Source organism: Gobio gobio (assembly GCF_949357685.1).
Source record: "Gobio gobio genome assembly, chromosome: 17".
In the NCBI taxonomy this organism is placed as follows: domain Eukaryota; kingdom Metazoa; phylum Chordata; class Actinopteri; order Cypriniformes; family Gobionidae; genus Gobio; species Gobio gobio.
The window spans coordinates 41,497,225-41,511,479 of record NC_137110.1 but is presented as its reverse complement, the minus strand read 5'-3'; the positions used below and the strand labels follow the sequence as shown (position 1 = coordinate 41,511,479).

At 37.0% G+C, this 14,255-nt stretch overlaps 1 protein-coding gene across 1 annotated transcript; it reads right to left on the bottom strand.

The window, feature by feature from the left end:
- Positions 1 to 323: 323 nt before the first annotated feature.
- fkbp11 (FKBP prolyl isomerase 11) lies at positions 324 to 8,468 on the bottom strand. The gene is made up of 6 exons (XM_079840369.1): positions 8,050 to 8,468; positions 7,797 to 7,859; positions 6,113 to 6,200; positions 5,240 to 5,273; positions 4,993 to 5,063; positions 324 to 560 (listed from the first exon to the last, which is right to left on the bottom strand). Exons 1-6 carry the CDS (start codon positions 8,161 to 8,163, stop codon positions 352 to 354), a joined length of 579 nt encoding a protein of 192 aa, XP_079696495.1. The 5' UTR covers positions 8,164 to 8,468; the 3' UTR covers positions 324 to 351.
- Positions 8,469 to 14,255: the final 5,787 nt, after the last annotated feature.

The window sequence follows — 14,255 nt, the reverse complement described above, 5'->3', positions numbered from 1 at the left end:
ATATATATATATATATATATATATATATATATATATATATATATATATATATATATATATATATATATATATATATATATCCCTGCTCTCTCCCCTTCTCTGATTTACTTGAAAATACTTATAAAAACTCCTAAGAACAACTTCAAGTGTAGATACTTTTTAGACTACAGTACATCCCAAAACACCTAAAATCCTAAAGTTTCTGTAGATAAAAGTATATGTTCAATGTCTTACATGTAAACGTAAGAGAGTTTTTATGTTTTAATGACTCAAACAAGTCACAAGAAAAAAATAGAAAGCACCAAACAAAACATTTTTTATTTAAATAGTTTATTCTTTTTGGCTTTGCTCTCACTTCTTCTTGCTTTTCTTGTCTTTGCTCTTCTTCTTGCCTTGAGGTTGTGCGTGTGCTTTGTTGTAGAGGTAGAGACCCACTAAGCCCAGTAAAGTGGGAACCAGTGCCAAGCACAAAAGGGGCAGGACGTCATTAACAAGCTTCTGCCAGGGCGTTTGCTGGGACAGAGAGATCACCTCCACATCGAACTCAAGTGTGCTGTCCCCTGGGAGGAAAAGACAGATGGGAAGATGAAGAAAAGATTATCACATCGCTCTCCAGCTTTACTCGACGATAAAATCTGGACAGTTTTACCACTTCTGTGGAATAGTTTATAGACTTTCAATAGTTTGCACATGCAAAACAGCTGTTGTGTGACACTGAACTCTTTGCAAAGTGTTTTCGCGGTCTAAAGCCAAATTCAAGAGCTTTAAAGTCACATAAAGAGCGTGCTTTTTTTACATTTTCAACTTTTTGAGCATGAAAAAGGTCTGCAAAGTTACAAAGTCACTCTAAAGGGAGTCATCCTCTTTAACTATCAGCACCGTTTCTGAACTCCCTGAAACGCCTCCATTGTAGTCTTGAGTTTTCTTCTGGGAAAGTACACGTCACAATATTCCTCATTTAAAGGGTTAGTTCACCCAAAAATGAAAATTCTGTCATTAATTACGTACCCTCATGTCGTTCGACACCCGTAAGACCTCCGTTCATCTTCGGAACACAAATGAAGATATTTTAGTTGAAATCTGATGGCTCTGAAAGGCCTCCATTGGCACAATGCACTTTAAACTCTCAATACCCTTAAAAGGTACTAAAGACGTCGTTATAAAGTCCATCTCACTGCAGTGGTTCTAAAATAACTTTATGAATCGGCGAGAATAGTTTTTGTGGGCAAAAAAACCCTAAATAACGACTTATATAGTGATGACGATTTCAAAACACGGAATCATGAAGCTTCGAAGCGTTATGAATCAGTGAGTCGAATGAGCAGTTTGCATCGCCAAATTTCAGCAGTTTGGCGGTTTGACACGCGATCCGAATCATGATTCGACTCACTGATTCATAACGCTTCGAAGCTTCATGAGGCCGTGTTTTGAAATCGTCATCACTATATAAGTCGTTATTTAGGGTTTATTTGCGCACAAAAACTATTCTCGCCGATTCATAAAGTTATTTTAGAACCACTGCAGTGAGATGGACTTTATAACGACGTCTTTAGTACCTTTTAAGGGTCTTGAGAGTGAACCGTGCATTGTGCCAATGGAGGCCTTTCAGAGCCATCAGATTTCAACTAAAATATCTTCATTTGTGTTCTGAAGACGAACGGAGGTCTTACAGGGGTCGAACGACATGAGGGTAAGTAATTAATGACAGAATTTTCATTTTTGGGTGAACTAACCCTTTAAATAATTCCTGGCCAATGCAAACGCAAATTAAAGAGGCTGAGGCCTGGTTGAGTTGTGTTAGTTATGTGTTGTCGCAATGTCCAAAAGATGAATCTAACGCAGTTATGGTAAAGGGCGTGACATGTCCGAAACATGCTCGAAGCAGTTGACCAATCACAACACACTGGTCCAGCCGACCAATCGGAGCGCATTGTGCTTTTCATAAGGAGGGGTTTCATAGAGGAAGGAACAGAGCCAAACGCAGGGTTTTATAAATATCAAGGTCCCAAAATTGAGTTTGCTAAGGGGGGTCCGGGGAAATGCCCCACGAGAATTTTTTTTGCAGTTTTTGTTTATAAGAAATTTTCACATTTAAAAATTTAAAATTTTTTGAAACCTTAACCCATTTTCTCCCAACATTAAACACAAATCCAAATTTTCGAACTCTTCTGGCTTCAGTCCAGAACATTACGGAAAAAAAATAAATATTGTATACAGTGAAATTTTTTTGCAATTACATAAAAAGTATAGTAATTGCAACTGAGTGAGGAGTATTGTATGTACTGCAATTATAGTACTGTACTGAATATTGACTAGTAGACTACGGAATGTTCAGCACTGTAAAAATACTGCAGTCCAACTGCAAAAGCCAAAAAGGTCAAATAAAACTCTAAATGAAAAGCAAGTTGTGCAACTGCAAAATCAATGTCATTGAGAGATTGATTCTGCTTCAGTATTCGTGCTGGCTCTGGCCTGAGGACTTTGTCCACATCACAGGCAATATTGTTTCTTGCAGGCAAAGGGAAAACCCTGACACATCCAGCCTTGACAACACTGTCCACACCTTGCTCGTTCTCATCTCCACCCTCTTGCTCCTCCTCGTCCACCACCTCTTATATGTACTCGTCCTCCTCTCCCTCTCAGATTGTTTCCATTTATTGTTGGTATCAAAATTCAGTGCACCTGTTTCACCTGAACTGGCTTATAGTTTGTACAGTTGGTTTGATCACATCATTAGAAATAAGTGTGAACAATTTTGAATCGTTGTGTGTAAATGATGACAACTTGGTTTTAGTTGTGTTTAACTTTTTGAGTCTTGTGTATAGTGTTTTGCCACACAAATGTATCACAGTGCGATATGTGTTTAGTGAGTGAGAATGAATTTAAACTTTAGATTTTGCAAAAAGAGTGCCTGAAGGTTTTGCAGAAATAGTGATTTATTCAACAAATTGGTTTAGGCTATTGAGAATTTGGTTCAGAGAATGGGGTTTAGTGTCTTAGTCATTGTAAAAAAAAAAAGTAAGATGTTTGAAGGCCAAAAAAAAAGGATAACAATATCCCACTTGTGCAATGTGACGTCGGAGTGACGTCTTTTCTATGGATTCTACCGTACGTATAATGTTGAGGTCTGTGGGACCGCCGTGTAAGGGCTATTTATAGTCCAAATGTGGTCGTTTGTGGACGTCTTTTCAACATCAAATTTAGACAGAATTTTATACAACTTCTATAACTGTAGTCCCATGTTTCAAGAGGGTGGAAGACATGTTTTCTGTCCCATGTTATGATGATGTGCTGCCTCAGTCAATCAGAGTGACGTTTTGACTCAATTTGGTTGAAATCCAAACTCCAAAGCCCTTGAGAGCTGTCCTCGGCCTGTCCTTGACTTTTCTGCTGCGGTTGGTTCTTTTTAAGTTAGGAATAAAGTGGATAGGCCTAATATAGGCTATACCATGAAATTATTTTCTAAACTCTAATTTCCCACAAATTGCATTTCCAAATAAATAAACAGATACATGCAAAAATACATATATGCATAAATAAATTAATTGATTAGGCTACTTAAAATAAATAAACCAGTTAAAGAAAAACAGGAAAAAAAAAAAAAACATGGCCTACTGAATAAATAAATAGGCATACACATAATAAATTGTTTGTTTATAAATAATCTGTATTCATACGTATTAATCATAATGATAAAAAAATGTTGATATTTGTAAATAAAAAAATATTAATAATCATGTAAATTTCCTGCACCTGTCAGACTTCCAAAAAAATTACCCAGTTCAAAGGTCAAATGTTGAACGTTAATATGACGTCAAAGTTGGGTCATGGTTGGACGTCCGAATAGTGGACCTAGTTTGGACGTCGAATAGATGTCCAGAATTGGTCATGGACCGACGGACCCAATAAACACATGATCTGCACGTCTATCCGACGTCCAATGTTTAGTGGGTAGTTTAAACCATATCAGTGGGCAGTAGCATGCCTTCTCTTATCTCCATCACCTTCTCTCTTTCTTTTTCTCTCAGTCTCCTTATCTTGCCCTGTATCTCATCCCTCACTAAAGCGGAGCTTTGATTGAGACATTTTCAGCGAACAATGTAAACAAACTGATATTTATGTTTTATGAATCATTTTAGACACGTGAATTTACTGAAGGCTAACACCAGGAAAGCTAGGTAAAAAGTTTATTAAATTAATTTACAATATGTGCACAGTCATAATTAATCCCATGCCTAATATGATGAAAACGTTAATGTTTCTAGTCTCAGTTCATTACATGAATAATGTAAATCATCTATTTTCAAATTAAAAATGGCGAAATTAGAGAAAAGTTTATTAAGTTTGCATCCCTGATTATTTCTGTTGGCCATTGTAAAACAGTTGTGAAATATGAAACGTTTAGTTTAGCTACTTAAATCTTATCTCGTATTTTATGACTGGTAATTGAAGTGTTGCGCTGGAATTCGTGCTCAGCAGCTTCTGTGAATATCAAGCCCGCCTACTTTGATTTGATTGGTCATCTCAAACATTTTGACATTGATGAGCGGTGTTAAGATTGCTGAGGCAGCTCAGATGAGAAGATTGGTAATCTTGGTGTTCTTGCAGCACCAAAGTAGAGTTGATATTAGGCAATTATTTAACAACCTTTATTATATTCACTTTGGAAGCATGCCGAGGTCTGGACCTCAATGGTGGGTACGGCCCTGGACAGTGCATTTCCCAAAAGCATCGTTAGCCAACTATGGCTGCAAGTTCTGTTGAATTGTGTTGGTAATGACAGAACTTGCGACTTTAGTTGGCTTCGAGAAACACATCCCAGAGCGTTACTGACAGACTGGGATGAGAGGTGCTGCAACAATGAAAAATGTGAAAAATAAGGTGTTTTTTGAACATTCAAGCATGAAAACCTATTCTAGTAGACCCCAAAAACAAAATCAAGACTTTGTAAAATGGCATAATTGGTCCTCTATAAGTGTGATGCCATGGTACCTGGAATGGTTGGAGGGTATCCTCGCTTTCCATACGCTAGGTGAGCTGGAATTGTGGCCTTGATTTTTTGCCTGTGCAAAAACAAACAGAAAAGACTGAAAAAAGACTTTCAAGTGAGTGATTCAAACTTCATCCTAGAAGACATTTTCTTTAAGTGGTCTTGAACGTATTGTTCAATAGCTATACTTTCACCATCTCTACCTACATGCATTGATTAAGTGAAACACAGGCATTAACGTTGACCTACCCTTCACAGACTCCGACCAGGGCTTGCTCTAGACCTGCCAAGCAAAAAAAAAAAAAAAAAAAAACATAAAGGTATGTGCAATTGTGGAAACATCACATCATTTCTAATTATTATATGGTTTTACAAAAGAGCATAAAAGAAGATATTTTAAAGAATGTTGGTAACCATACAGTTGATGGCAACCATTAACTTCCATAATATATATTTGTTTTCCTACAATGGGTGCCGTCAACTGTATGGTTACGGACATTCTTTAAAATATCTTTGTTGTGTTCAAGAAAAGAAAGAAATTCATACAGGTTTGGAACAACTTGAGGGTAAGTAATGACAACGTTTTAATTTTTGGGTGAACTATGCTGCTAGCCTTAATGCTAGCCTTAACCCGGTTGTCACAAACTTGGTTTGAATGGGCTGTAGTCATATACTGTGTGTATGACAAATAAAAAAATAACTATATTTGCTGCATTCTCGTTTTCTGAAGCGTTTAGCGAAAGTATCTTTTTCTACTGTTGGTAAAATGATGTGTCATTTGCAGCGCTTGTAGCTCTTTATGCCTTTAGAGAGAGAGAAGCAACGCACACAGAGCGGAAAGGGTTTGAATGAAGCACGTTAGGCCCTAGAAAAAATATTAGAGGATGTAGCCCTGAATGATTATTACCGTAAATGCCCTGAGCGTTTGTGCCGTTGTTTTGATGTGCTGCTCAGGTAAAATGGTGCTACAGATGTCGTTATGTCTCACAGTCCGGTTGGAACTAAACTATACAAGAATATATTCAACCTAAATATGAGGTCTGAAATCTGTGCTCTGTTTTACTTCTGTTGTTATGAACATCATGTAATTTCCGGTAGCATTGTGATGACTGAGCCTTATACCTGTGATGACAGACCTCTTGCCCAACTCCACGACCAGAGGTTCACGAGACAGAGAGGTGTCAATCACCTTCCCGTCCAATAATCGGCCCTGCACAGGAGATGAAATACAGGTCACTGCCAGGTAACTGGAATTGTGGTTTGACACACTAGTGTAATAGAACCACATCAGCCTGCATCAAGACAAGGATGAACTATATAAGGAAGCAGATTTTAAAAGGAAAGATATTAAGTTGGGGTGTGTTGTCACACAGCTGTCACGTGTTTTGTATGTAAAAATGTTATACATTTTATTAATTACAATTTCTGTTTGCCAAAACAATTGTTTGTGTGTGAATATTTACTTTTAACATTTTTGATATGTTTCGTATGTTCAACTATATATAGTTAATAATTTTATATTATTTATATTTTTAGATTTTATATACCTTTTTATATTTTCTGTTTTTCTCTTTAATTTAAAATAGTTTTTGTCATTTTATTCGTTTTTCAAGTGAAACTAAACAAAATGTGATATACAATAAGATTATTTTTATATTTTTGTTATTTTATTTTATTTCAGTTAAAGTTCCTATTCTTTCAAGTAGCAAACGTACTATATACACACACACACACTTTTAATAATTTAATAATAACTTATAATTTATAATATGTGATCCTGGACCACAAAACCAGTCATAAGTCGCACGGGCAACAGCCAACAATACATTGTATGGGTCAAAATTATCCATGATTCTTTTATGCCAAAAATCATTAGGATATTAAGTAAAGATCATGTTCCATGAAGATATCTTGTAAATTTCCTACCATAAATATATCAATGTATTATTATTACTAATATGCATTGCTAAGGACTTTCTTTGGACAACTTTACAGGTGATTTTCTCAATATTTAGATTTTTTTGCACCCTCAGATTCCAGATTTTCAAATAGTTGTATCTTGGCCAAATATTGCCCTATCCTAACAAACTGAATAAAAGCTTATTTATTCAGCTTTCAGATGGTGTATAAATCTCAATTTAAAAAAAAATGTACCATTGTGACTGTCCAGGGTCACATATAAATGATAATGGCACGTTTAATATAGTATCCCATATTACAATGGTTGGGGCATGTTGTCACAAAATGTAATTAAGTTAAATTAAATATTTATTCATTTAAGGGAAGACAAAACAAAATCTTATTCGTAGCAAAGACTTTAAAAAAACCTAAGAAGTTAAGAATAATTCACTGGAGTGAGGGAAAAAAAACACTCGGTTCCCTAAAGCGCGAGTGCGCGCGCACACGCCTCTCGTGCATTTCCTCAAGTCCGGATCGACGCTGCTCTCTCTGACTCAAATGCTGACGTGTTGCTCCGCCTCCAACAGAACATTTGGTTTCGCTTAAACTAAAATAATACTACAAATAATTGCATTTCGATACTGGCACGTGACTCCATGATGAATTTGAAAGGAATGTGTTAATCTTTCACACGTAATGCATGCATTACAAATCTATTCATCCATACATGACGAGTCCAGATGTCAGCTCGAGTCTGCCACATCATTGAATGATTTAATGTGCAAAAAAACCCCAGCAAGAGTCCATTTCGCATGCTTTATGTCATAATACCAAGAGATTTCATCGAGGGGTGCCTCGTTTTACAACATAAATAGGCTTTAATAAAAAGAGAGCTGTGTTTATATACCGTGTAATGGATTTGAAGCGTGTCTCCCATCTCTGATGTAATCGTGCATGTCTCCGGCATCACCTAAAATAGTCAAACACATATATTAGTGATATATGCAACGGAAATGAAATGCGCAGACCATTGACTGCACTACTGATACAACATTGCATGTTTGCACGTCAAGATGCATTTGTGATAAAGCATGCATGCAGTGATCGGCTACGTGGACTCCTGTAATAATAGTCATTCATAAAAACTTGACCCAACTTACCAATGTCTCCACAACCAACTGTTCGATCACGTCTTCCTTGCTTTCTCCGTCCTCAGCTGCAGCAAAAGCAAAAGCTGCGAGGAAAATCAAGACGATCCCCGTCCGAGTTCCCATCTTGTTTCACGTTATGAGAAAATCAGCACTAACAATAACCACAGAAAGGATAAAAGCTACTCTACTGTTCACTTCCGTCACAGAGTCTCGCCACTGCAGCGTTGAGGCAGGCAATAAATACTCGAGGGGCTGATCCGATTCAAGAAGTCACTCAAGGCGAGATGCCAGTTAAAGCTGATGTGTTATTATAGTGAAGAGATAACGGCGGGGTAAGACGACCCTAGAACACTGGACCAATACCTGGGTCACTGGAATCCCCGCCTCATAATCCGCCAGCATCCCAGAAGTCTCTCCACATGGCCACTGCTGTTAGAGAACTTCCCAGCTAGAGGGCGCTTAATATTCTGAGGTTGAGAAGCGCACTGCATCCTTCTGCTGTTTTTTCCTTGGTTTATTTAAAGGGAAATGTATCATTTCTGCGCCACTAAACGGAACTGCAAAAATATTTTCTTGGTCATACAAACAGATAGCCCGGCTCCCAAACTCACGCCACTTGAACCAAGCAATGTTTTGAAGGAAGTAAACATGAAATAAAAATCGACAATTATTATTTGTTATAGAATAATATTGCAGTATATATTATACATTGTTTATCCATGCACATCATTATTTAAAAAAAAATAAAATAATTGATGTGCCACGTGATTTTAATCAATATAACTTCCCCTCCCCCTTTGCACATTTTCTCTGATGACGTGAATACTGGCAAACTGTGAGATCGACCAATAGCAAACCACAACCATCCTACCAATACCCCATGAACAAAATCAAGCCCCGCCCAACATTTTGTCTTGTTTAAAGGGATAGTTCACCCAAAAATGAAAATTAGCGCATGATTTAAGTCATCCTAGGTGTAGGCCTATATGACTTTCTTCTTTCAGATGAATACAATCAGAGTTATTAAAAAATGTCCTGGCTCTTCCAAGCTTTATAATGGCAGTGAATGGCTGTTTCTGTTTTGAAGTCCATAAAAGTGCATCTATCCATCATAAAAGTGCTCCACACGGCTCCGGGGGGTTAATACAGGCCTTCTGAAGCGAAAAGATGCATTTGTGTATATCCATATTTAAAACTTTCCAGCTTTCCAGTGTATGAAGTAGGACGCAGGCGTAGCTTAAAGGGGCACTTCAGCGCTGGCAAGATGAATGTGTATTTAAACTGGGTCATTTATGTAGTAGAAATGTCAAATTATTTTTTGAATTTGGTGCCTTCTAGACTGAGAAAAAACAGAAAATGTATTTTTGTCTCATGTGGATGAAAGACAACAACTCCCAGAATGCACTTGCTTCGCTGCCCTAAGAGGCCACTCGTCAGATAGAGAATAAACACTACAATTAAAAACTGATCATGTCTTTTCAATAACGTGTGAGTGAGCCAACGAAAGTCACGACACAAACAGATTTTATTCATCACGAGCAAAGAGGTGAGCAGAGCTGAGTTAAGCGCGGCAGTCATTCACGGCGCGTGTCCAGTCTGGCGCGTTTTCAGATCATGCATATGGAAGCTAAACTTTCATAGGAATTCATTGAACTGTTGAAACACTCACTTTGCTCCGCACCGCTCCGCTCCGTTATTAATGTCCGATCCGAGTGGCCGTGTGCATTTACATTCTGTGAGGGATCCCGCCCCCCTATGGAATAGCTCCTTCTACTGGCTGTATTCTCTAGCCTCTGGCCAAAAATTACGATTTTTGCATCATTGGAGGATTTTTTGCATAATTTTCTCGTCTCAGGGTTGAAAGACTGAAAACTTGCATAACTCCAGATTGTCTGGCGAAAGACAATTACTCACAGAGAGGACACTTTTCGCAGACGACGTCCCACTGAGTGAATCAACTGAAAATGGCCTTAATTTGCATGTATTTACCTTGCCCTGAATTTCCCCCATCTTATTCCACTTCCTGCTGAGATATCACTTAGAACTGACTCAAAATCTGTGCGATCTGGATGTAGGTTCTCACTGTACAATATTATATGTGTTTGATATCGTTTGAAATGTCTTAGTGCGACTGGTACAGCAATCTCGTCCTCACAGAAGTATACAAGAAGTTGTATCATGCATTTCCATTTGAAAGAGGTTTCGGTCTGGTCTGAGTTACTTAAAGCAATGTAGTAGTGAGTTCGGGGCGCATACTGTAATGAGGTTGGCCCGTAACGCAGAGTGTCTTAATATTCAGAAGTCAGGTATCAATTTCTTATTCTTTGCTACAGAGTATTTGATGTTATGGATTATCTTTGAATTGATTATGTAATTGGCATTATACACTTACCTGACTGTTAATAAATGATTACATTTTTGATCCTTTCTGAATGAATCTGTAATTATTACCTATCTCCAGTACGGAAACGTTTTAATTGCAACAAAGTCAATGAACAGAATGGTTAAATGTGTGACTAACTATTAAATATAAATTACCAAACAACCAATTGGCATTGTATCCTAAATTCGACAATATGATAAATGGAGTCAGATAAAGAATATTTATAATCAAATCCATTTTGCCCAGTTGAAACACTGAACGCGCTGCGACCTTCAACCGCAGATCGTTAACGAGATTTTAGCGGGCCTTACAGGGGGATATGAGGGGGAAAAGTACCATAATTTGAATATACTACCGGGTTTTTACTGATACAAAGCTTAATGCTAATTGCTGAAGTAACTAGCATATTCTCACCGCGTTAAGTCAAACGCTGGAATGCCAGTCTTTTGTGAACGCGCGTACGACAGTTAGCAGTAGTTAGAGATTACAGTTTTAAATATGGATATTTCTCTTACACAAATGCATCTCTTCGCTTCAGAAGGCCTTTATTAACCCCCCAGAGCCATGTGGAGCATTTTTATGATGGATAGATGCACTTTTATGGACTTCAAAACAGAAACAGCCATTCACTGCCATTATAAAGCTTGGAAGAGCCAGGACATTTTTTAATAACTCTGATTGTATTCATCTGAAAGAAGAAAGTCATATTCACCTACTTGAGGGTGAGTAAATCATGAGCCAATGTTCATTTTTGGGTGAACTATCCCTTTAAGAAGCAGTTTCTATATGTGTCAGAATAGGGAAGAAAACATTGCAACTTCAGTTTCGTGCTGACTTTAAAATCACATAGATCAACTAAATGAAAATGTACTCACTTAAAAATGTTGGGTTAAAAATAACCCAACAAGTAACCCAACTGTGGGTTGGTATAGCACCTTCCCAACTGTGGGTTATTTTAACCCAATGCATTGGGTTAAAAAACAGTTGGGTTAAAAGTAACCCAACAGTTGAGTTAACTTTTTATTTTTATTCATGTCATTATTTTAATAAATAAAATACACATTTTCAAATACAGATTGTTTATTTGTAAGAAACAATACATACATTTTAAAATATACATTTTAAATGTCAAACTAAATATTGGGGAGTCTAGCATTTAATGTAAATATACATAAATGTGTACATATTAAATTCAAAATACACAGCACAAATACATTCAAAACCTATTTAAAAAAATGTACAAACAGTACACATTCAAATCAAAACATATATTTGAAACATACACACAAATGTACATAGAGTAAACATACATAAAATGTGTCCATACAACACAAAAATTAATACTACATTTAAAACTACACAAAAGTGTACAGAAATATTACATTCAAAACCTATACAACAGAATACACAAATTCATAATATTAAATCCTTCCAGAAATAAACTACTTTATTAAAAAAAATGCACTGTACACTGCATTGATGTGTTGTAAACATACCTTAAGTAGAAAAACAAATACAAATGATGATGATCAAAGTTCTTAATGAGGCAGCAATGTGTTGAAGGAACTCCTCTGGATATATTCAAGTTTGCATGCTGCCAAAACTCCCAAATGGGGGCAGAGGTCTTTGGATAGTTTGTCATAGATGTATAAAGAAATCTGAAACATACATCCAGTGCTTGAAATAAGGTCTTCTGTTCAACTGCCTCCACACTGAAAATGAAAAAACCTGCGAGTTCTCTTTGTCCCCAAGAATTGTTATGTGGATCCTGGCTTGTCTCACTGTTCAGCTAATGCACCACGTTAGTTCCAACCTTAAAAGAATAAATAAAGTTCAGTTGGCATGCAGTGACAACATCAGCAGTGTTACATTACATAAAAGTTACAATGAAGTAGTGCTGTACTGAATTAAAAAATTGTCACTATAATTAGTCATTACACCTGCTGTTAAAAAGATAGTTTACACAAAAATAAAAATTCTGTCATAATTTACTCACCCTCATGCTTTTTCAAACCCGTAAGACTTCTGTTCATCTTCGGAACACAGAAAGGCAGTAAAGACATTAAAGTAATCCATTTAACTCCAGTAGTTCAACCTCAATTTTATGAAGTGACGTGAGTATATTCTATCCCTTAACCATAATTTACCACTTTATTTACAAAATATTAATCTCAATGCATGTTCACGAGAGCACCTTGACGCATGTGTTTTGTGTTGATGAGAGAGCAGATGTTTTGTGATGTTTTTTTGTTGTTGCACAAAGCACTCGTGTCGCTTCATAAAATTGAGGCTAAACCACTTGAGTCACATGGATTACTTTAATGATGTCTGTTCTGGGCCTTGAAAGTGGTAGTTGCATAGGCCGTCAATGGAGGAACAGAAAGCTCACAGAACTTAATTTGTGTTCCGAAGAACAACGAAAGTCTTACAGTTTTGGAACGACATGAGGGTAATTAATGGGATCGGGTCATTTTCATTTTGGGGTGAACTATGATTTACTCACCCTTAAGTCATCCTAGGTGTATATGGCATTCTTCAGACGAACACAATCAGTTATATTAAAAAATGTCCTGGCTCTTCCAAGCTTTATAATGGCAGTGAATGACAAAATGTGAATGCAAAAAAGTGCATCCATCCATTATAAAAGTGATCCACACGGCTCCCGGGGTTAATAAGAACCCAATGAAGTGAATCAATGGGTTTGTGTAAGACAAATATATTATATTTAACACGTTATAAAGTAAAATGTCTAGCTTCCAGTGGACCGCCTTCCGTATTCAACTTCCGAAAAAAACGTAACAGGCGTGACGATGACTTTGGGCGTAGAACAAGCGTTTTGAACTGCGAGAGGCGTTACACTTTCTTTGTAAGTTGAATACGAAAGGCTGTCTGCCGGAAGTTAGTTATTTTAGTCTACAAATATTTAAATATAGATATTTTTCTATTAAAAAATATTAACCCCCCCCCCCCCCCTTGAAAGAGCCAGAACATTTTTTTAATATTACTCAGATTGTGTTCGTCTGAAAGAAAATCAGTCATATACACCTAGGATGACTTGAGAGTGAGTAAATTATGGGATAATTATTTGGGTGAACTAACCCACAAGCAGAATCACTAAAGGACAGAATAAATGGATGCATATGAGCCACAGAGCGGTGCACTTTATCAAAGCTAATTTGATATGTCATTTAAGCTTCTCTTCATTTCAGCATATGTTGGACACACCATTGTTTCCACTTGTGAGGTATGGCGATGGTGGCAGGAAGGGTTTTAAAGGGAATTTCTCCATGATCACCTTTTGAAAGAGTTTACAGAAAAAGAAAAAAAAGTTTTCACCTATACCACATGTATGGACCTAATTTCATAATCACTTAGACGCAACCAAAACAATTTTTCCAAAATAAGACAGGCCTTCCTTATAATGAACATCATTAAACTCACCATTCCAGGATAATCGTAAAGTCTGGGATGTTCTCTACTCATATCTTCAATAGTTTTTGTTCCAGATGATCAGATCCATGCACAGATTGTTGAGGTGTTGTACGTCTCAATGAACTCCTCGACTTGGCAGTGAGGGCTTCTTAAGTTCTTTTGCCATTAAATCAGTCAGTCATCAGACAACTCATACTCTATTGAAATGAAAACATACCGTATGAAAAAGAGGGAAGACAGCTGAAAAAATAAACAAACAAACATACATAAGTAATAAACAGGTTGTTTCCCAAACAGCCTGGTTCTGTAGTAGCCCCAGCACTGCACATTTGGCCTATCTAATCTTATTCAACTTACCAGCTTGTTAGTAGAGAGACTCCAAAACCGGAAATGTGTGTCA

Excerpts from the sequence above, each read along its gene's own strand:
- fkbp11 (XM_079840369.1), bottom strand. The coding sequence starts at position 8,163 with ATGGGAACTCGGACGGGGATCGTCTTGATTTTCCTCGCAGCTTTTGCT. Across the intron at positions 5,274-6,112 it reads CAAGAGGTCTGTCATCACAG|GTCTAGAGCAAGCCCTGGTC; the intron begins GTATAAGGCTCA and ends TTTGCTTGGCAG. Across the intron at positions 5,064-5,239 it reads CTGGTCGGAGTCTGTGAAGG|GCAAAAAATCAAGGCCACAA; the intron begins GTAGGTCAACGT and ends GTTTTTGCACAG.